The sequence below is a fragment of the Pagrus pagrus genome (genome assembly GCF_965226575.1).
Source record: "Pagrus pagrus genome assembly, chromosome: 11".
In the NCBI taxonomy this organism is placed as follows: Eukaryota; Metazoa; Chordata; class Actinopteri; order Spariformes; family Sparidae; genus Pagrus; species Pagrus pagrus.
Window position 1 is genome coordinate 7,037,359 of NC_140195.1, and position 23,873 is coordinate 7,061,231.

At 40.1% G+C, this 23,873-nt stretch overlaps 2 protein-coding genes across 3 annotated transcripts; one reads left to right on the forward strand and one right to left on the reverse strand.

Annotated features, from left to right (window-relative positions):
• The first annotated feature begins 1,192 nt into the window (after positions 1-1,192).
• LOC311265841 (uncharacterized protein) lies at positions 1,193-3,640 on the forward strand. Its single transcript, XM_084367877.1, has 2 exons — positions 1,193-1,530; positions 2,572-3,640. The coding sequence occupies exons 1-2, from the start codon at positions 1,394-1,396 to the stop codon at positions 2,873-2,875; spliced, it is 441 nt and encodes a 146-aa protein (XP_084224003.1). The 5' UTR covers positions 1,193-1,393; the 3' UTR covers positions 2,876-3,640.
• LOC311265839 (uncharacterized protein) lies at positions 3,240-21,925 on the reverse strand. 2 transcript variants are annotated; one of them, XM_084367873.1, is made up of 26 exons: positions 20,232-21,925; positions 18,524-18,658; positions 18,127-18,272; positions 17,779-17,944; positions 15,951-17,665; positions 15,728-15,857; positions 15,473-15,508; positions 15,140-15,171; positions 14,601-14,750; positions 12,891-12,956; positions 12,594-12,743; positions 12,393-12,500; positions 11,192-11,321; positions 10,878-10,994; positions 10,722-10,766; positions 10,559-10,638; positions 10,293-10,405; positions 9,005-9,188; positions 8,740-8,824; positions 8,463-8,608; positions 8,178-8,268; positions 7,861-8,009; positions 7,664-7,749; positions 7,484-7,553; positions 6,657-6,775; positions 3,240-6,285 (listed from the first exon to the last, which is right to left on the reverse strand). In XM_084367873.1, exons 2-26 carry the CDS (start codon positions 18,645-18,647, stop codon positions 6,144-6,146), a joined length of 4,380 nt encoding a protein of 1,459 aa, XP_084223999.1. In that variant the 5' UTR covers positions 18,648-18,658; positions 20,232-21,925; the 3' UTR covers positions 3,240-6,143. The 2 variants fall into 2 exon arrangements, with proteins under 2 accessions (XP_084223999.1, XP_084224000.1); XM_084367874.1 differs by lacking the exon at positions 14,601-14,750.
• Between the last annotated feature and the right edge of the window lie 1,948 nt (positions 21,926-23,873).

The window sequence follows — 23,873 nt, forward strand, 5'->3', positions numbered from 1 at the left end:
AATATGTTTAAAGCTGTAGCAGTCCCATTGTTTGAGCTGTCTTTCTTTGTTTGGGGCTGATTTTCCCAAATCCCTCTGGACTAATTGCAGGGGATTCAGATCACCTGTGCACAGGTGGGGAGACTGACTCCTGATTAAGGAGTGGAAGCAGCTTGGGGCATTTCCCTCTCAGCCAATCACGGTGTGACGATGCCCTTTTTGTGAAGGCTTAACAGAGGTGGTGAATAGCACTCAGGTGGCTCTCACCCTCAGTCTGAACGGGTCCCTGACCCATTGAGAACCTCATTCCCCCTTAGACTGCCAGCCAGAAACTCTGGTCTGTTTAGGCCCCTATACACCTTCAGTTTGACTTTTTATTTCCCTGGGGCTTGCAGGAGCACATTTGTTTATTATACCCGGCAGAGGCATTTGTTTATTGATTTATTGTCCAAGTAGCGGCCATTGGGTTGGGGTTTTTGTTTATATTTGTGTGTAGGTTGGGCTGGCCTGTAAGCATTTTGCTGCCAGTACCCCCACAAGGTCTTTGATGATACCTCTCTGTCTGCCTGGTCAGTTGTCCCGGGCCCTGGGTTATTAGGGGGGCCTAAAACTGCCCCAAAATTATATGCTGGGGTGGGCTTTAGAAACTATCTCGCCCTGGGCACCAGTGAAACTACTGGTGACTCTGGCTTGATGTCTTATACTTGTCAACGTTTTTGTGCCAAATCTTATAACTTTTAACTTAAACTGGAATTAGTTAGATATTAAACAATATCAACTATATCTATAGTGTTTATATGAAGGCACAACATGCATTGTGACTCTGATATTTGATGAACACAGATACGAGCTACCCACATCAAAATATAAACAGTTTAAACAGTTTAGGTTAGGTTCTTGAGACGTGTCATCAAAACTGAATTCAACCAAAAATATTTATTTTTTTTAGATTAAGTTTTTAAAAAATGTTTTTTATTTTCATTGTTTGCAGTTGTTAAAACTATTGACCACAGAACCATTCATAACATCACAGCAGCAGGTGTTTAGATTAATTGCAAATTAGTTTTATATCATGTGCTGCTGAAGAAACTAAAGTAAAATGGATACAGTTGCAAAAAAATGGAAAAACTCAAGTAAAGCAAGTAAAATATCTCGATTTTTACTTGAGTAACTCTTGACTTCATGTTTTTAGCTCCACCACCGCCCACAGTGTTACATGGGCCGTGCTGCAGTACTGGCTGTGGCCTGAGGGGGCGCTGCAGCCGCAGCTCCGCTCCTTCTGTCAGCTCGGTTCCTTCTTTAACAAACGTTTGTTGACGCCAATAAAAACAACAGCGGAAGTGCTGCTCTGCTCTGAGTCCTGTCTGTCAGATCTGATGATATTCAGAGTAATTAACCTGAAGTCAGAGTTTAGATGGAGTCTGTTTTCTCCAGGTTTGATTCTTACGACTTCGAGGCTGATCAGCGGTTTCAGGACGGACTGAAGACTTTAAACAACAACAGCAGGGAGGAAACCAAACTGCTGGAGATGAAACTCTTCTTTTATAACAGGTAAGTAAAGTGACAGCTTCATTTTATCATTTAGTAATAATGTATTGATCTATACCGAGGTGAAGTTTTAGGTTGGATATCGGACAGACTCCCAGCAGCGTCTCTTCCTCAGTTTCACCCAGTGTTGACAGCAGGAGGACGGTGAGCTCGCCTCCAGACCTTAGGGACCATCAGTAAATGACCCTACTGTTTGTTTGATTTACACAAAAACAATGTTTCTTCATGCTGACTTGATGATCTTAGTGAAAATTATGATAAAACTAATACTAAACTGATTTCATGTAGCACACTTATTTTGATTGCTAATGTTTTTTATTTTTATTTTGCAAAAATATGTTTTATAAGACAATGTTTTTTTTTCAGAAGCTTCCATGTCATGTGACCCAGTGACTCTAAACCAAAGCCGAATTGTATTAATAAGTGGGACGAATAAGACACACATGTTTTTATTACATTTTACTACTTATCTATTTTATATTAATATTTATTATGAAGATTAAACATTTCTTTTCAATAGCTTCCATGTCATGTGACACAGTGACTCCAAACCAATGCCGAATTGTATCACTACACAGGTCATTTAGGACACACCTCTTTTTAATGCATTTCATTGCTTTTTCTATTTTCTATCAATATTTTTTATCAAAATTCAGCAGCTCTTTTTCAATAGCTTCCATGTCATGTGACCCAGTGACTCCAAACCAATGCCAAATTGTGTTACTAAATGGGACAAATCATTTTTTGTTGTTTTGTTGTTTTTTCCTGGATATTTGGTTCTTTTCCATGTCTGTAATCTATGACTTTAAAATGCAGAGTTATATAAAATAATCTGATGATGCTTATTTAATAAACTATGGTATTTATTAATTTTAAAAAAAGGTAATAGGGTTAGGGTTACTAACTAATACCTAAATAAATGAGCAATAGGTTTATTTTCAATTATTGATGACATCCCAACAAATGAATCCTAGTTTGTCCTTCCCCTGGACTCACCAGCCTTATTGAAACTGTCCTTATTTGTCCTCGCTCTGTCATCACCAGGTTTGTGGAGCCGATAGACCGCAGCAGCTACAAACACTGGAGCTCTGCTTCTCCTCATGTGACACAGCTGGACTGTGAGCAGCTGGGCCAGAGTACAGATTCAGACTCTGACGTCATTAAAAACAATCAGACAGCAGAAACCTCTGCACAGACGGAGGCGACGCAGCTCTCGTTTGCAGAGGTGATGCGGCTGGTTCAGGAGGGAAAGGAGGTGCCAGGAGTGAAGAAACTGGATATCAAACCCACCAATCAGAGTCCAACTCCTTCTCAGATGGAAAGGAGAAGCAAACCCTGGGAAATGTAATCAGTTTCCAAGTGACATTTAATTCTTTATAGCACCGGAACTTGAACTCAATCATTTTTTAATTAAAAAAATTTCAACTGGATGACACATTGTTATTATAAGAAGGACTGAGGTCTGCAGGAAGACGAGCTGAAAGAGGCAGATAAAGACTCAAACACACCTCAGCCTTTGGTGGCTCCAGAGGAAACTGCTTGTAATCTGATAAAATGCCTCCAGTGAGGCACTCAGTGGCTAAGTTGCATTATGGGTAATGTAGGCACCAGGTTGTGAAAAGCAGTCCACTGGTCTACGTTGCACTCCTATAACACTGCTGGACTCATTATGGACAATTAAAAAACAAATGATGATAATCGATACAGCAAAACCAGAGATGTCCCATGTTTTTATTCCAAACATTCGGCTTCTTTTTAAGAACCTGGCGCCTGCTGAAATACAATATTAATTGTTGAACCCATCCATCACGAACAGCTGCAGCTGTTACAGGATGTCGATCCACAGGAGGCTGATGGGCGCACTGATTCTCTCTCAGCACGTCCTACATGATTTACTGCAGCACAGTGCAGAACAATGTTGACCTCTTGTGGTGGAATAAGGCTGCTTTTAGTGGTGACATGATTCACCATCAGCACCACTGAGCTCCAGCTGTTCTGTAACACAACTACATTAAGTTGTCGTATAATTTTTTTTTAAAAAAGGGTCCAGGGCTCTTTGTCCTGATTGAGTGTTTTATTAGTCATGATGAAGAAATAAAACAAATCAAAAGTCGATGTTGGCTCAGGAAATAGCTTTCCTTTTGTCATGTCATAAAAACAGGCAACACCTGTTCAGTTGTGCCTGAGCACAAATCTCAAGTACACTTGTTTTCAATGTGTCCTGACATGCCATTGTTGTTTTCACCAAGCTATACATCACACTAACATTTCCCTACATTACTTTGTCATTTGATAACACACAATTGAACAATCAGAACAACAGTCTACAAGAAAAGTTCACCTTAACTGGTGCTGATTACAGGCAGAGCTAAAAAACAAAACAAACACCAAAACAAAATAAAACTGTACATGCGAAGTTAGCACCGTTAGCATAGCACCTTCAGAAATCAAAAGTCCCAAACAAACATTCAATGAGGTAAAAGTGTCGACCACATCAGAACAGACTGATTTCACTGAAGCCCTGTCCATCACTCAGGTGGAAGAATACAGTATCTTAACTGTCAGTAATGTTAACAAGATTTACTTGAACAATAAAAACAGGTGTGCATAAAATCTGTAGTGAAGGACACCTAAACAGTACTGTCCATGTCTAAAGAGAACTACAAACACGTCTGGAGAAAAATGAAAAAGCAGATATTACACTTATAAAAACTGATGGCGCATGTGTCATGTCACATAAACATTACTGCTGACCATATTCTTAAAAGAAAAACACTTATGTTATTATGTAACATCAGTGTTATTATATTAATAACAATTACTTTCCTTTTTAATCTACAGATTATTGTCATGATTAAAAGATTAATTTTTTGGTCTATGAAATGTCAGTAAACAGCAAAAAAAAGTCAAAAAGTTGTTTTTTCCAGCCAACAGTCCCAAATAAAAACATTAGGACTGTAAAATCTAATTATTGAGTATTTTTTAATTGGTTAATTGTTTGGCTTGTGAAATGTCAACTTTAGGGGATGGAGAAGTTTGTCTCACTGCTTCGTTTAAGTACAAAGTTTGTAAGCCTTTATCACCGTGGCAACATGATTAGAAAATGGTGATCTGAATTAAAAAAGAAAAAGCTTGGTCATCAAATAAGTCAACTTGGCTGTGAAATATTTTGGAAATACATCCCAGCCTTGATGAAGGCATTGATTCTTTACCATTTTTACTAACTGAACAAGGTGCTGGTTTCTCACCTTTTTGTTTTATAGATAATTTTATTGTAATGTCTTTTTTAAATTTTGACCTTGAGGAGGCTAAGTGTTGGTTTTGTTTTAATAAAAGGATAAAAAAGGCTCTTTCATCTTGAACAAAGCAGTGTGTCTCAACTCTCTCATGCTACAACACACAACAACTTTGTTAGTAAGCGGAGGAATGATCCTGCATTAGAAGACACTGTACTTTAAGTCAGACCTCTGCGCTATCGTTCCTACTACAGTAATATTTAACACACTGCAGTTGAAATTTCATCATTTCAATCATGACAGTTTGTTCTCAATGTGTAGACACGTGATATTTTTGGTCTTGTACAAATAGCTTTCCTTAAAATAGATAAAAAGTGCAAATCCAGTGAGGGAATTTTGGACAAAAACCACTGGCGCACCACGGTGAGATCAATGTAATGTGGATTAAAAGTGAAGCAGAATAAAAGAAAAGGCTAGTCGATTCACTCATAGAAATTAATCACAGCTACTGATTAACATGACTAGATCAGACTTAAGATTCCTGGTAAGATGATTCAATAATATAAAATACAGATCGTTTAGAAAGACAGTTAACATTTTTTTTCATATTCATAAATTAAATAGAGGATAAAAAAGTTTAACTGCAGATTTTGAAGTTGAGGTAGAGACCTGGGGACTGGATCATGAAGCAAGATCGACGGCTCACTTTGGGTCACCTGGATTCACTGAGTCTAACACTGGTGATGATCAGTATCATGAGGCCGTCAGTATAAAAATATTCATATCCAAATATTAAAAGCAAAGCTACAGTGTAGGCATTACTATAAAGTAGTAAAATATGAGTGACATGTTGGTGCTTTTGTCTAATAATAAACAAACTATTATGGATATATGCACAAAAATGTCTATTGCACCCTTTTCACTGTAAACTCAGTGTTTTATGTCAGGATCCTGTAGAAGAAAAGGAAGAAAGATTTCTTACACTATGTTGACTGGTCAGTAATGGAGCTGTTAGCAGGTTTGATCTGATCCTCTGGACTTCATTGGAGTTGAATTATTAAAAATGAACCAGCTCTGTGGTACTGGAAAACCTGAGTTAAGCCCAAAGATAGCTGGTAAACCGTCTAATCTTGCTTGTGATTCAGACCAATGTTCTGAGCACCATTATTATTCAATAACAGCACCAACATTTATCAAGTAAACCTGGAGAAAAAAAAAAGAAAAGTGCCTGCTGGTGATAGTGGCTCATGGTTAACTGACAACTCGGAGGATTCACTTCTAAAAGTCAAAATTTGAACTACCTAGTAACGCAGGGCAGGATAAGGCATAATGTTTACCGCTGCTGCTCCGACCTGAGAGCAAAGATTCGGTTCACAGTCGTTATTCACATTCGTAATAATCCTTCAGCGGAGCGAAGAGGTGACGGATAACGGGGACACTCCAGGAGCGACCCAGGACTCTCTGCCTCTGACTCCGGCCCATGTTGTTCACATCTGTGTAATGCTTGGGGAAGCCGAAGATCCTAAAAGAGTTGACCAAAAGGAAAATGTTAAAATCACAAGAAGAATCTATAACATAATAGCCTAATATATGGTCACGACCAAGAGGTTTGTGTCCACAGTGTCAGTATCTAGTTCAAACTGCCCCACAATTCTTTTGTTAATGATGACTTTTGCCGTAATTGAGTACTTTATTATTGTATAAAAAGTTATGTTGTATAAAAACCAACGGGAAAAGTGAAAAATAACTACTGGATATTGCGAACACGACAATTGAAGATGTCCAATTTCTGCAAATAGATGTTTATGCTTCACAAGATGTTCGGTACTAAACACGAGATTACAGCTACGATGTTAAAATGTTGTCAAGGTCATATCTCCCAGAAATGCTTACTGTTCTAGTTCGGTGCACCACAGGTAGTCCTCCTTTCCGTTCATGTTGACAGGTAGCGGCCCGCTCTTGCCCTGCCTTATAGAGTTTGACTTTGTTGTGATGGTACGGACTTTGTCAAACTGCAGGAAGAGAGGACAAATCAGTATCAGAGTGTGAAACCATTTAATAATAATCATTAGAGGAAACAGTTTTTCAAACTTTCTTCAGTGTTTCTGCAGAGTTCACCAAGTTGAATTCAAAACTTTTCAATGAACTTTTTAAGACCACATGTAAAACATCTGTTTTACAGTCACGCTGGCCAAACAATGAAAGTATGATGGGAAACCAGCAAAATGCTCAGAATGTATTATTATTATATTACATTTTTTCATCACTTCCCAGCAGTATATAACAACAGCCCTCGATAATATGTAATTAATGTAACGGACCAACCAATTTTTAAAAAATGATTCATTTCAGTTCATTTAAGTTTTTGCTGAAGTTGACATTTGCCTAATATGACACAGTGAGCTTGCCAGGTACTGTAGCAGTAATGACAATGTTTGCTACAGATCTAATGGTAATGACTGAAACTCCTGAAGCCTGCTGCGGTACAAACTACAATCCAAACGATCCCACTTTTACTTTATAGGTGTTTTTAGAACTAATATTACTGCATACAGCAGCAAAATATCTAAGTCTTTTCTAGAATAAATTAATCTGAACTCAATGCTCTCTCAGACTTTTCAAGACCTGACTATACCCTGTTTCTTGGTTGCTTTAACAACAACAATCTGCAATAGAGTGTAGGCAGTTCAGGTTCGACACAGCAAACTAAATGCGTCTACCTTTGCTCTGCGTCCAGATTCCAAACAATCCTGGAGGGCCACTTTGTCATCTAGAGCTGTAGCGAGGGGCCTAAAGAGAAACACACGTGTAAATGAATCAGTTTTCTTAAGGACTACATGTTTGTCTTCAAAGGTGACAATTACATGAAGCAATGAATGTGATTGTTTATTAGTATGTACCTGTTCATGCCAGGCAGGTTTCCCCAGAAGTAACGTGCTCTGTGAGCCGGACTGACTTTCACTGCATCGATGAGAATCGGATTACACTGAAACAGACGATGGAGACACAAATAATGAGCAATGGAAATAAATGCAGTCTGTTTCCAGGAATCGGCGGGGGGGGGGGGATACTTTCAACAGAAATCAAATATAATCACCTCAAGGAATCTGCAGATATCTGACTTGTCATGAGCACTCATGAAAACCACGTTCTCAAACAGCCAGAAGAACGGACGGTCGTCACCCTCCTTCGGCTTCAACATGGTCAGTATGCGGTAAAACTCAAAAAAGAGCCTTCCAGTGCCCTCTGCAGGACAAACAGAGCAAGATTAACAGAGACAATTATCAAAGAACATGCATTTATCTGTGTAGAGGATGCTGAAAGCTACTGGGACACTATCTTCTGCAGAATTTAATCAGTAACTACTGATACGACTGCAAAAATAACCTCAAGAGAAGATTAGAAGCTACATACCAAATAATCCTTTTCGCAGAGGGTTGACCATGGACAGGTCATTACACGGACTGCCTCCAATCAGAAGATCAAATGGACCCCATTCAGCCAGCTGTAACATATAACGACACCGCTCAAGTTCAGTTCAGATTGTTTAATTGTTTTTAACCTCTTTGTTGTGACCTAACCTGACAGAAACTAGTAAAATTATCTTAAATACAGAAACTAAGTGACTACAGTTAAAGGTGATTTGATTGTGGTTGCTGTGGCATATACACAGATAAACAACATCCAACTTGTACTCACATGTTTCCTCGTGATGGTACGAACATCATTGATATATTCGATCTTTCCCTCATGTTTTATCATCCCCACAGCGATCGAATCCTCACAAATCTCTGAAGCAATGTAGCGCTCCATCTTAAAGCCAAGGTCTCTCAGGACTAGGTATCCTGTTGTGATGCCACAGTAGGTAAAAGCAGGTTATTGGTAAGAGGAATATACACACTTTCAGTACTTTCAAAGGTTTCTCTTCAGTTTTATGTATAGATAAAATATCTGTCACATGACGTTATAAACCAACCTGTTGCAATGCCGTCAAAAAGTGAGAGCACCTTGAGTGGTCTGCGCTGATCAGCAGGGATGGAGGGGTAAACTCTGTGAGGCTCCTGAGATAAAAAGGTTAAACAGCTTTCAGTATCATCGATAATCATGTAACAGCAGGTACACCAAGAGACAGTTAAGTTCCTACAAGCTATTTCAGTTGGTTTATTTGTAGCCATGAGTAAATATGGTGACAATTTAAGCCAACGTGTGAACTAGAAATGAGAGTAAAGTGAGGTACGTACAAACTCCATGGCGCTGTTGTTGACAAACAAGTCTTGAACCTTGACACGCCAGTCTGGTCTGACTTTGAGGTTTCCAGCACACTCTGACGGCTGGCACATGTAGCAGCTCCAGGGATCAACATCCTTCAGCTTGTCAAAGGTTCCACTGCCCACCAGGATGTCCAGGCAGTCCTTACAGAAACATCTGGGAGAGACAGAGAACATACAGTACATGTGAATGGGAAAATATTGCAGAAACAAAAAAAGAAACAGGGCGGTTTTCAGCATGTGCCATCTGAATGCAAAGGCCTAAACACACTGAAAGTGATAACTGATGCGTGTCAAATGAGGCACATCGATTATGCTCCTGTGGTGTACTGCTGGCATCAGATGAGAAATGCACACCACAGAACCAGCAGTAGTTTGGCTATTTATATGTAGTTAAATGTATTTATATAGAGACCAACAACACATGAAGCCTCCCCATGTAAAACACAACAACAAAAACTCTCTGACTCTGACTTAACATCGCTCTGTCAGAATGTGATTATTATATTTACCTCAGTTTTACAGAACCGGGATAAGTGTCACCATGAGAGAGATTATGCAACACTGTGTCCTCACGGGGTGCAGCAGTAACCTAGTCTTAGCTGTGATCTCTCTCTTCCTCTCTTAGGTTTTTATCCTTTTAGCTCTTTACAAATTGTACCACAAGTGTAGAGAAAGTAGCTATGGTCAACCAGGTTCAATAAAAGGTGGATGTAGGGGCGTCGAGGCAGGTTGACACCCCTCACAACGCTTTTGGTGCATGTTCAGCCATTTAAAACACTACATGAACTTTAAAATGCGCCTCAGACGATTTCAGTGCATTCGGGTCTTAAGTTACAGATCATGACGAGATCCGTTAGCCATCACTGTTATTTCTTATTCATTAGTCATCTAGAAAGCTTGCTATTTAGGCTGGAATGAGAACAGAAAATACAAACCAGGACAAAGATTTTTTTTCTGTTTACGAATATCAGATCAACTAAGATATTCAAATTCTATAAACTGTATATTTATATTCACCCTTAAACCCACTTTGACATCATGTAAAATTGATCCTGATAACTTAAAAACATCCCTAAAAATATTCACGGTTTTAAGTTTTCTTCAGCATCAAATTAATCCAGTGATAGATTTCTGTGTAATACAGAGGCTAATAGAACAGGGCCCAGGTTGTAAAAGTGTGAAAATATTAAACAACTCCCTTAATTAACTCAATATATTGGCATACCCTGTGAGAGACAACACCTGGGCAGTGTTTTACCTGCAGCAGCTGGCGTTACCACACAGAATGACCTCCGAGCCGGCACAGCAAACGGTGCAATACGATTGGTAGCCATCTTCATCGTAGCGATACAGCGTCTCTGTGAAGTTCTCCTGTAAACAGTGATAAGGGCCGTTTTGCAGCATTTGGGATGTTAGAGGCAGCTGTGTTTCAGATGGAGGTTAGACATTCACAAACTGGACTGGGATGAAGGAAAGCAGACCACATAAAGTAGACAGAGATAGATCATCAGGTTATTAGATTACCTTGCATTTTTGACAAAGACCACCTTCAAACAACGGGTGCTGCACGTCAACCTCAGATGATCCACAAGACAAACATACATCTGGAATAACAAACCATTATCACCGTAAAGTTCAGAATTTTATTTTTATATCAACGAAGATTTTACTCTGACACAAAACTTACCTTCAATTGTTTTGCCTTTCTCTTTTACCTTTTCTGGTATTGCTTCTGTAAAATAAAACATTACAACAAATCACAAATAGGATCAAATAATAATGACGAGATCAACCTTATTTTAGTTATGTTTGTGAAATAAATGTGGACAAAAACAATACGAACCTCTGTTATAGATGATGGGGGGTGCATTTGCCTTATTTTTTAAAGTATATTTCCTTTTCACTGGAGGCTGGTAGTCAGAAAGGGCAGACTCTGAAGAATCCTGCTGTGAATGAGAATCTTTGAAGACCACAAAAGATTGAATCAGGATAAATTAAATGAAAAAACACGTTTTTGAGATGTATCTTTTAAATATCGACAAGGCAAAGATGTTGGTGACTCAGAAAGACACATGTACGAACCCACACTGAACCAGGCCGAAGCGCTTGTGATTCTAATCATTAGAAGTAGGTAAATGTATTTAAATGTGCACCTACCAGGAGGTAAGAATCCGTCAGGTCCTGTAGGCAGAAATCCTTCCAAAGCCCAGTCCAGCATCAGCTTCAGCTCTTCGTCTTTCTTTCCTCCCGCCTCAGCAAAAGACTTTGCACATCGCTCACCTGCCAACTACAGATTACACACATTTATGGGCACATTCTCAAAGAGTTTCTGAGCGGTCAGCTTGACATAATGATACACTTATCATCTCTGGTTTTTGCAAACCTTCGGATTCTGAAGTCAAAGAGCAGCAAATAGCTGCAGTAACCAACTTTTTCACATCAAACATTATAACAGAGATTTAAGTAAGCATTAAAAATGCTGCATTTGAATGGATCGAAACTGGTGGAATAATGGAAAAGCGGCATGGTATTGAAGGCTCTTCTGATCAGACTGATAAAATCCGAGTGATGACTAAAGGAGATTTTCTTCACCACAATCAAGAAAAAACAGTACAAATGACCACTACTAAATCTGAGGTTTATGATGTTAGTATTAAATAGGTAAAAACTGACTCTGATCTTTCAGTTGAACAAAACGTTGTCAAGGGAAACACCAAACAATATTACGTGACGTCACACGGGTCATTTAGAGCTTGTTGAGACTGCAGTCAAATCAGCTTTGTTTCGCAAATGTATGCACCACTATTTGCAACTATTAAGATTGGATTTGTTTGCCGAGACACGAACGTTGTTACAGCTCCTTTAGTTGCAGCATGGACTTTGCTCAGCTGCTCTGATGCTCTCCAATCACTTCGCATTAAATCCTCGCTCCTACTACTAAGTTGTTTTCACAATTATGTTGTGGGTTATGTTCAGAGAAAGGACCCTTGGTTTGGGTTAAGGAAAGATTGTGATTTCAGTTAATAAAAGATCTTGTGTCTTAAATCAGTGCTGACTTTTGAATCACATTTCAAACCACCACCAATGTGGTTTGGATCCAATCTGCAAAAAAACAGACTTCACTAAAATGAATCTGGATATGCCAAATAAACAGATTTGGGCTGGCAATCTGAACAATGCCATAGTTGTAGTTTTCTGAGTTTGACCGTGGCTGAATGAGGTACAACATTGTGAATCAAACAAACAAGTTAAATTGGTGGGCATAAAAAAAAAGTTGGTTAGGGGATGTGTAAGGAGAGAAATAGCGAGAAGAGACAGCAGACGGGAAAATTAACCAAAAACAGAAAACGTTTTTTACCTCGATGATCTGGAAGATGCCTTCTTTGTAGACGGGCAAGCTGGCGAAGGAATTTTTGCAGAAGCACTTGGTGAAGGCACTAAATGGCATAAGACCATCTGTATAGATCTGTAGAACAGAACAGAAAGCTATGTAAAAACCCAATTCAACACAGAGCGCAGAGTGCTCCTTAAACTTGAGGACATGCACTGTACTTCTAACCTCTGAGAACATTCCGTCTCCGAACCACTCAACCCTCCGCATACCCGGAGGAGACGACTTGGTTTTCCAAGAAGTCACCATGCCAGGCCACCAGGAGAACCCTTTCACTTTCCCCCACACAAGTTCTCCTGTCAGAAATCCTTTCCCATCCTGCAGACGTGGAAAAACAACAAGAAAAGTTGTGTTTATCTACATGAACATAAAAATCTAACTGATATTTTCAATGAAGTTGGATCAGCAGACTTTGAGAACAACCGTTTTACTGGTCTTTTCCCTGTAGCTTTTTTTTAATATTACCTGGTAGGCCTGTTTTCGCCGTCCTCTTGTCGGTGTACGTTTACTGGATGGTGATGTCTCCTCCTTCTGAAAGTCAATCACAACACTTGAATTGTATTTGACGGTGCATATTTTCTAAATGTATCACCTATGACTTGCACCATTGTTGATATTCAACTGCAGATGACACTGAGGAGAGAATTTGGTAAAAGGAAGAAACAAGGGGGACCTTTATCTTTGTTATGATATGAACATTTGCTTTGTTCCAATTAGTGTAATGAACTGAAACATACTGTGACAGCTAATCACTCTGGAAAAACAAAACAAACAATGTTTTCCACTCACACTAGGCAATCAGTACCGTTCCCAAGCACGTTTGACCACCAAAGTCCAATTTGTTTGACTAGTGTGAGTGTAAGCTTGGGTGCGCAACGTGGACATGAAGTATAATCATGCATATAACGCCGCCTTGCATAATCAAGAAATCCAGGAGTGTGAGGTTACCGTGTTCAGGCCTGGTTGTGGCCAGCAATGTGAGCGCAGGCCAGTGACTGGGGAGGAGGGATAATTGTGCTTCTGCACAGTACAGAGCAACTGGGCCAAGTGTGAGAGCGCCCTAAATCACCTTAATTGAATTTTAACCTGGGCACAAGCATAAAAGGTAAAATGTAACATAACCAATTTAACAATGACATTTAAGTTAATTTGAAGGATCCCTGTTGACTAGTTTTTCAACAAGTGGGTCCCTGTGTAGTTCCCACAACAGAATTTTAGCCCTGAATTTCTCCTTGCCAATGGTTTTTGGAGCTTGCAGATACGTCACAGACACCTGTTGGATATCTAGCGGGCTAAATAACTGGTTGGATCGCCTTCAGGTCCGGTCCGGGAGACGGGAACGAGCTTCAGCCAATCAGAGAAGACACTGCTCTCCTTTCACCCTCTCTCCTCTGTTGTCATCTTATCATGCATCTATTTGTATGGAGCTGGCACAGAATGCATACACAAAAGCTATTCATTATTTGTAACCCTTTTGTCTGTGCTGAACAACTCTCTCAGTCTGTTTGGGGTGTGCAATCTGGCCAAGAAAATAATATCACAATCTATTCAATCACAATCCACAACCTTTTTTCTCAATTTTGAAATATGCCCTCTAGACTATAACCAGACAAATACTGGAAATAGCCTATTTACTTCCAGGTTTTCACCATTAAATCACTAACACACTAGAGAAAAACTCCTTTTCTGACATGCCACTTGCTAGCTATGGTTGCATTATTTACAATACGTCACCCTACATCACAATATTGGTATGTTCAAGTAGTGCGGATCTGCTAGTCAATGACCTTATGGACTGTTTGGAAACAGAAGTAAAAGGACATTAAATAGGATAGGATTTGCCTTTAAAACATCTCGGGCAGCCGGCAACAACGTATAAACTAAAATATAAGCAGTTACGGTCTATGGAATACAAGAAATATATTCAAGACTTTGGAAATGACATTTAGAAGCAAGTAGCAAAAATGTAATCCGTCTCTTATGTATTCAAATGTTATATCTCTGGAGTTTAGTTAATTTTAGCACAAGTTATTTAAAGGGATTTGAGATTTGATCAAATGCTACCAAGCTCCAACCATAGCTGTAAGTAGAGGTTTTGTTTTAATAGCATTTCAGAGGACAGGATCGCATGTCAAGGCCCAGTGGTATTCAGGTAGTACACTTGAGTATACCTACCACCTCATCTTGTGACTCCACACCCTTTTGGCTGTCCTTATCGAGATTTATGGGGTTGGACCACTTGCTAGCACCAGCCTGAAACACTGTACGGGCCTGTGGCTTCTGGCGCAAGCTGCTCTCCCAGCCAAAACTTCCCCTATTGGTCCCCTGAGAGACAACACACTCCCATTACACATTCAAATATCATGCACATGCAAATGTAAACCAAAACACACACACATGCCTTCATACAGGGGAGAACTACACCACATCGCACCAGTGTTAGTAGATGAGAAGGAATGAAGAGTGAAAAATTAACTTAAAAGAAACAACTAAAGAGAGAAAAAGCCTAAATTGTTCTCTGTTTTCCACTATCAAGTATAGTTGACAGTATACTTACACAGTCAGAAAAAAGACATTATGGTTATGTTCAACACATAAGAGTCCTATCTGTCATTAAAAATGTTGGCTATTTTAAATGAAGTTGCTTCTTGCCAGTGTAGATGTAGCAGAATAAGAAACAGAGGAAGAAACAGAGAAGAAAAAAAAGACTTTACCTCTTTCCAGGCACAATTTTCATTCTGTAGATCTTTGGAAGGGAAGGAAAGTATTTCAGTATGTTTTATTGTTGATCTCAAAGATAATGATAACTGCGTTCTGACACGTTTAAAACTGTAAATCTAAAGGTTGACATGATCCTGAGCGTGAAGCTCGTTGCAAATACTTCAAGAATAAAGACTTGTATACTGTTGGACTTTTCTTAGACAAAAAGCTACAGTAAGATTTACTTCATTCTAAATAGACTGACAAGAACAAAATTACACTTAAATGACATGTCAAGTATCATTCTTTAATTTGTGTAAATTATGCAAGTAAAAGGTTTTTCTTACGATTCATCTTTGTAAGGCGGACTTCACATGGCTTCACTGTCCCAGGAAGGCCATTCGATTGCAGAAAATAAAAGTGTAAATAACATGTGAGATCCAACGCATTGATTTCTGACACACACATACACATTGCTCAACCTCTTCAACATGTGCACCATACAAATAATTATCATCATCTCATGATGGTTTATTTCCCAGATTGTTAATTTAAGTTATGATGCAATTTTAACTTATTGATTTACCCAAGGACTATTTTACCTTCTTTGCTAATTGACATGTGTTTTCTGCTGATGCGGTCAGAGAGAGCGCTGTCGGACATGACCTCACACTCGCTTTCCGTTAAGGCATCACTCTCAGAGAAAGGTACAGCATCTTCATTCTCCAGGGCCTGAGAAAGGAAGAGCACAAAATGTATTAAACACATGGAAACTAAATACAAACGGAGACAAAAGATGTTAAAACAGCTCCTCTATTTATGTACCTGAGTAAAAACCTGCTGGGCCTCAAGCGGAGGATAGGGGAGAGACATCAGTGTCAAAATAAGCTTCCTGAAGACTGACGTCGGCTTGGTATCCTTCAGTATAGCGGCCCAGTGTTTCTCCAGTGAACGCACTGCTGAGTTGTCTTCCTGTCCCTCTTCACTCTCTCCCTCCAGCTGATACTCAAGGAATTCAGTTGTGAGCTGTGAGGAGCAGACTCCCAGCTTGGTCCCAAGCTCCTCCACTGCCTTCCCTGTCACTTTGAGCCTGCTTTGCGGGTTCAGCAGTTGAGCTATGCTTCTGAGCACCACCTCGCCTAGTGGTAGCTCCTCTACAATGCAGCCTGTGAGTGCAGCATAGAAAGATAACGCCTCCTCTTTTAAAAGTGAGAGTGCCTCTGTTGCCTTTGACTCCTTAAGGAAGTCCTCCACAGCTTTTCCACCCAGGCGGAGCTCAGGGCTTGACAGGTGGAATTTCTCATTCTTGAGAATTTGGGAATCACGCTCTTTGAGGAAGCGAACAGCAGCTTGATGATGAAGGAAGTAGGAGGTGTAGGTGCACAGAAGGCTACTGGCTTCTTCCAGGATGAGCAGAATATCAGCTCGGGCAGCTCCCTTGTGTTCCTGCAGATGTCTTTGGAAACTGTACAGAGGCTTTAGGGCCTGCTCCAGGAACATAAATGTTGCCCTGACTTTGGGATCCTGCAGCTGGAAGCAGATTGACTTGGCTTTGTCATCATCCTTGTCGAAAGACTCAAAGTACAATGTGAGATCTGTCCATTCTTCCAACATTTTTGTGACAAACAGGAAGAACTTAAGGCAGCTGGTGTTGAGATGAAATGGACTGTCTGCTCTAACATCTGAGCCGAAAAGAGCCTTGAGGTGTTTGTTTTTGGTGGAGCAAGAGTAGTGTGCATGGATATCTACCATCAACTCCTGAATCTGATTGGAGAGCTCCTTAACCCCAGCCTGGCAAGCAGCATCAGCGATGGTATACAGCCCTCCTAAGGCTACTATGTTCGGGTTGAGTTCCTGGAGCTGTGAGCACATCTGCTGCAAGGCTGCACCGTTACTGTCAGAGTAAAAAGCGACAAGATTATCTGTGGGTAACCCAAATTTCTTCAAGCTTTCCACCACTGCTGCTGCTGTTTGATGTTTTTCACCACCCGCTGACTGAAGAGCATCCAGAAATCGGATGCAGTGCCTGGAGGCTTCAACATCAAAAAAACCAACAAGGACCACTGAGACAGTGTCATCCTTCTCCAGTGCAACCCCTTCATAAATGTATACACAGTATGGGGTCTGCTGGCAAATAGATGTGATATCTTCGGGGTACTGCAACCCCAATTTATAGCGTGCAAAATGTCTTGACACCTGTTCACCCTCCGCAGAGCCAGTGTAACACTGTTTGTAGATAAACCGGATAGCTGCATCACTACAGGGCAGTGGCTCTGATTGTTTGCTTTCCTGGGCTGCACTCTTTGTGCCTCTTTGAGACCTCTTCTTGTGTTTTTTTGTTTCTACGTGGCGCCTGAGTTCAAAAAGGCCTTTATGGAATGTGGCAAGGCTCCTCTCACACGAGTGGCAGTAGGTATATTCCTCTCCAAGAGTACTACGCTCAGCCCAAGCAAAAATATCATGCCACTTTTCAGTGTAAGGAAATGTTTTGGCTGTTCCAGTGCCGTTCTCTTTTGTGCCTGATCCCGATGTAGATTTTCCTGCCAAAGAGATAGAAAATATATTATTGCACAATTACTGTAAATGTGAAGATATCGCAGTGCACTGCCTTATTTTCTTTTCACGGTGAAAGAATATGTTAAGTAACATTTACCTGATTGGGGAGATGCTGGAGCAGGGCTGATGTCATGGCTGTCCTTAGCTTTCGCATGGTCGTTTTCTTCACTTTCCATATTTACTACGTAGAAAGCTTTGAACCACTTCAGGATCTCAAAGTTGCTTTTGGAGTCCCCTTGAATGAGCTCTTCAACAGGAATGGTCTAAATCAAGACAAAGAAGAGAAACTATAGCTTCCACATTGAACAACAAGGACACAATAACATTAAATACATGGTGAGAGTGACTGCTCTTAGCAATACAATATTGCTAAATACGGAAATTAATGTGACATAAAAAATGAAAAGAAATTGTAATGCTACTCTACTAGAGAAACAGTTCATACCCTTGTGATGCCATTCTTGCTGAAGGCCTCTTTAAGGAGACTGAAGTTGTGCTCCCGGTCATCCTCATCTTGCGCCTTGAGCTTTACCTTGTCCATGTCAACAGAACCAGGAATAACCAGGTCCATGATCTGACAGTGACATACACCTGTGGGATCACACAGACACATAAAGACAGTTCAGAAAGTGTTGTGTCAGCAAAGACGCATCTTGGTTTGGGAAAGGAGACATCACAGGCAACTACACTGGGCCACAGTGGTGCGGGTGGGCTCAGTTACACATCCCTGTGCAGAAGTAAAGCACATGAATTCAAGGCTTGTTGCTGCTCGGTATGTTTAAAGTGGGGGAAATCAGGCACAGGCAAAAACTGCATTAGTTCTGCTCATACTGATGAATCACCTGAACCCATCTGCTGCACATCTTTGAAGTCTGTCTTCAGCAGTTTGTTGAACCAGGTCACCAACTGAACGCGGCTGGATTTATCCTGGAAGGAGTCCGGAGTAATAACCGCCGCACTTGCCATCTTGTAGCTCTCTAAGAAAGAAAACAAAAACAATCACAACTTTATAATATTAATATATATTGATTAGATAATCAACACCAATATTATCATTATCAACCCATGCTCAAGTCTGATTGTATGGTGATTCCATCAATACCAAACATTGGTATTGGGAAAGCGTTTGTGGGTGATACTAGTCAGAGCCGGTGAGACTTTCAGGGCTTTAGAAGCGTTAGCTAAGTGGGCTTAGCAATAATAATAGTGTTAGTATAATAACATTTCTAACCTAGATCTTCATGAATGAATAATATGCCATACCAATCGCTCTAAGAACGAGGCTTAGCATCCTGTTACCATGGGGCTAGGAATACGTGGATAATCATTTTATTTGTTTAGGATTTTATTGCTCATTTAATTGATTTTTATTACAATTTTACATTTAGTAAGACTTGAGGATTTTTTGAATAATTGTGGATCAATGTTCTTCAATCCTTTATTTTTCTGCAAATGTTCTTATTTGTATATTTATTTGTGACAAAGCTTTGTTGGATCCCTTTGAATGTGCAGCCAACACCATGTTATGCATACAATACTAACATACATATTATTCTTTCTGTGATGCCCACCCTTCCAAAACTTTTAATTTTAATTTAATTGCTCATTCACAAGAAAAAAACATGGCTGTCAGGACTTGCCAAAGATTGTGTTTTTCCCTACCCAAGGATCAACTCCGAGGGGTGGGGGTGATTGGGTGAGACTGGGCCAATGGGTGGGTTTTAATCCCCTATTGTCTGACTGGAGGATAAAGACTGAGAGCTGACAGTCAAATAGTCTTCACGTTGGTGTCTTTTTGCTGTTGTCAGACATTTTCTTCTCGTGTGTACATTTACCGAGCTGTGCTGTAGCCGAGCACTAACAGGCCACTGGAGCCATGTGTCTCCTCCCCCTTCATGTATAGAAAGCTTAGATGAAATCTCGCGTTGTTCTTTTTTGCCGCGAACGTTACGCGTGCATAACTTTCACTGTCGAGGAAACTCGAGCCTTTTCATTAACATCCCGTTACTTTACATGCAGGAAAAAACAAAAATACAATGCACCGCACTTGGTACATCACTGCCAACAGCTACCGGCATGCTCACAATGATAGTTTGCAATCAGCAGTTAACAATACGAGCATTGCAAAAGGCTACAGCCTGGTTTCACATGAGGGCAGCGATCTTTGTGTTTTAACATCACATTATAGCACGGAGCTGTAAAGCGATGCATTCAAACAACCGTGCAAGTACACGTTATTACACCTGGCTATCCGCGCATATGCATGTTATTACAGCAACCGGCAGAAAGAAACTAAATGAAGTCCAGTGCAAAAGCATTACAAGGAAGTCAAATCCCTCCCCGACTCACGACCCTGGAGGGGAATTGGCGTGGGTATTTAAGAGCCGGTCTTTGTGTTTTGAGCCGGCATAAGGTTGGGTTAACAATAAACGAGGACAACAGAAACTGTAAAACAAGCGCCTGGGTCTCTCATCCGTAAACCACCGTAATAGGGATCTCAATAAAATATAAGCATCTGGTATTGTAAATATATAGCAGTTAGTAACTTACCTCGGCGGTTCCCTAACAGATACAGATGATCCTCCTACTCTCGGCTCCGTCCACAGGCACATTCACGCAGGCCCTTGTGACGTCCGCATTGTCCTGGGAAGATCCATTGGACGACCGATACTGGAGGCTGTCCCGTAGTAGAACCAACGGCTAGCTACTAAACTGCAGCCGGATTACGAAACCCCACGACCCGCCCGTCTCAAGATGAGCACAGGCTGAACAATAACCCCACCAACAGTAGTCTAATACGTTGAAAGCAAAAAATATATCTCGCTGATTTTCAGTCGGCCGACAAATATGGCGGTTATATTACAAAGGATTTTCAGTCTATTTCCGAAAACGGACCACTTTATGCACTGTAACCTAACTTCACTACAGTCTAGCTAACTAAGTAAACGTTACCACCCCTAAAAATTAGCAACGGTGGATCAACAGTTAGTTAGCATCGCAGCCAAGTAGCTACCTCAACCGATCTTCAGTTGGTCCACGAATACGCTAACGTATAACTGACTAAACGTTAGCTAACGTTAGTTATAGCCATATAGATTAGCTATTATAATATAATAATAGGCTTAACGTGACATTGCTATCACAATGAAATGTTGAATTATACCTCCAAACTGTATGTATAAGTAAGGTAACGCTATGTTATGGTGATAGACACTGGGGGTTAAAATAACGGGGTCCCTCGTTTCAGTTACGGGAGTAACGACACGTTGTTCGTCGACAAAGTTAGCTAGCGATCGTTAACATTACGTTAAATGTTAGCCTGAACGACCCGTGACTTTTGGTTTGTTTCGGTTATGCTAACTTTACTTAGTGTTGGTAACTATCAAAACATTGGAAAAATAACGTTACCAGCGGATTTTCTCATGCTGCGACTGTACCGTTTTTACGTCCCTACAAATGTTAGCTAGCTAGTTATGGCGGCTTCGTCGCAGGGAGTGCAACGTCCGACCTTCGTTATCAGGCCTGTGTCCTACAACACAAACTACTGCATTGTGATCTCTGATATGTAATTGGCGCTCTAATAAGCCAGCAGGTGGAAAGAGTGGATATTAATCGATCCGTGAGATAATGTGCCCATCATTAAGCCAATAGCGCGTCTAACTGCTGAAAGAAAACTAAAGAAAAGGTGTTCAACATTTTCTGTGAGACGAAGCCAATATGGCGGTCTGGCCATTTTGTGAAATCGCCAGGGCAACAGTGAAGCCGTTACACCAGCTGTACATGTGTGATACCAAGCGGGAGTAACTGTTAATGTCGGCCATGTTTTACCTAGCTGTGTTTCTTGAGACACAAAATGAGGTCTGAGCTACACGAGCTACAGACACGTACATTAACTCGGAATAAAGTAACTTGGTGACTCATGTCCTGTATACAGTAGCCAGGTTTTACGAAGTCTTTCCTCCACTAACTATCAGAGAAGATATACAGCTAACAACTTCAGGTTTTCTCAAAATGTGAACAACACAATCAGGCTAACCAGATCGCCAGGATACCGGTGAGGATAGAAACACGTCGGAGCAGAAGATTTGAATACAAATGACTTCCTCTGATTTACATGAGAGGCAGATAGGCGACCATAACACTGATCAATCACTGTATAACAAAGAAACTACATTCACAGACTAATCTCTGTCAGCTTACATCACACTGTTCATCATGTCAAGGAGAAGTATCTCCAATGAAACGCACAACCCAACCTACCTCAGTGCTACTGTGCACCTCATGTAAATACTGTACATTTCTTATTTTAGTTTATTTAGTCTATTTTATTCTATCTGACTTGTTTTGTGTCCGTGTAACTAACATGCTGACTTGTGTACTTGTCGTGCTGACTTGTTTGTGTCTGTGTAACTAACATGCTGACTTGTATACTTAACGTGCTGACTTGTTTTGTGTCTGTGTAACTAACATGCTGACTTGTGTACTTAACGTGCGGACTTGTTTTGTGTCTGTGTAACTAACATGCTGACTTGTGTACTTGATGTGCTGACTTGTTTGTGTCTGTGTAACTAACATGCTGACTTGTGTACTTGATGTGCTGACTTGTTTGTGTCTGTGTAACTATCATGCTGACTTGTGTACTTGACGTGCCTACTTGTGTACTTAGCGTGCTGACTTGTGTACTTAACCTTTCTGACTTGTTTGTGTCTGTCTACAACTACTCCAGGAGCCTTTAATTGCCCCCCGGGGACAATAAAGTTTTTTAAATTGAATTGAATTGAAAAATTATTACAAAGGGATGGTTGAATAATAATAGTTATATAAGTGTTGTCAAAAATATCTATATATCAGATTCTGAATATTTTAAACAGTTTCAATATTAATTTTCTGCAGTATTGATACAGTTAACAAATATAGACTAACTACTATTTTTTAAGGCCTAATCTAAAAAGAAAAACTAATTGAAAAGTTATGATATTTAATGTTTATGCAGTCTTTCTGAGAGCTCGAAGAAAAGAAAAGTAATAACTTGTTATATTTATTCGAAGTTCTAGTATCATGACAGCACTAGTTTATATTAATGAGTAACACACTTAATTTACTAATTATTTATCTTATTTTGGATCAAACTCATGTTCATCATGGCATTACATTATTTATGATGTGTAACCTTCAGGATTAAATTACTTGCTGCACACCTTTTTCACAGTTTCACAGCTGTTTCCAGTAAAGATCTTAAATAAACCACCCTCTGTCTTCAGTCTTTATCAGAAGTATTCTTTGGAAAACTGAAACTACACACATTGTGAGGACAGAATGATTTTGAGCTATAAAATGTACAAAACTTCCTCCTTTCCAGCTTCTATCTGTACATCAGGCATTACACATGCAAGCACACTTTACAATAAGATGGAGATTAAATTAATTAATTTAATTGGAGTTTAATTGATGAGAATATCTTCATTGCTTCAGTGACAAAATTGTCATAAGAGAGATTAAGCAAAATGTTGTTGCATCAAGGGCCCTAGTAACATTTTGTGACTTGGAACTTGGTTTTCATGACTGAATGAGTTGCAGCATTGCTCTGTGATCCATGTGCTATAGCGAGGATGGTGCTTGGAGTCACTGAGCAGGTCCGGAGGTTAATGTGTGTGTCTGAATTTATGTTCTTTGAGCAAATGTAAGTGAATGCTTAGAGGCCACACAGACTCAACCCTGATTGCTGTGATGCTCATGGCGCAGTATTTATGGGCTGCTACTGAGGTTTACAACCCTTGATGTGAAAACGCTCTCACAGTGTGAATTATTACTTTAATACCGAAAACAACAAATTGTCCCTGGATGTCTTTTTATGATGTCATTATGAAGATAACTCTGGGCCTTTTTGACATCATCAGCGGTGGGTTTTAGATCCACTCCAGTGGTAGCCTACAGCAGGGTCACAGGGGTCAGGGTAGGCTTTGTTTTGTCTGACCACCTCCTCACCAGCCCATCCTCCCAGAGGGCAGGGTCATCAAAGACGAGAAAGAGCGAGAAAGCGAAGGCAATGGATGCTCACTTGTTATTCTCACGGGCAACTCAGCGATGGTTTAAAGGTGGAGAGTGACTGAATATACTGTGTGCATGCTTTTAAAAAGGCAAAACATCTAAAAACCAGTTGATCATTTAGAGTTTTTTTACATTTTTTTTTTT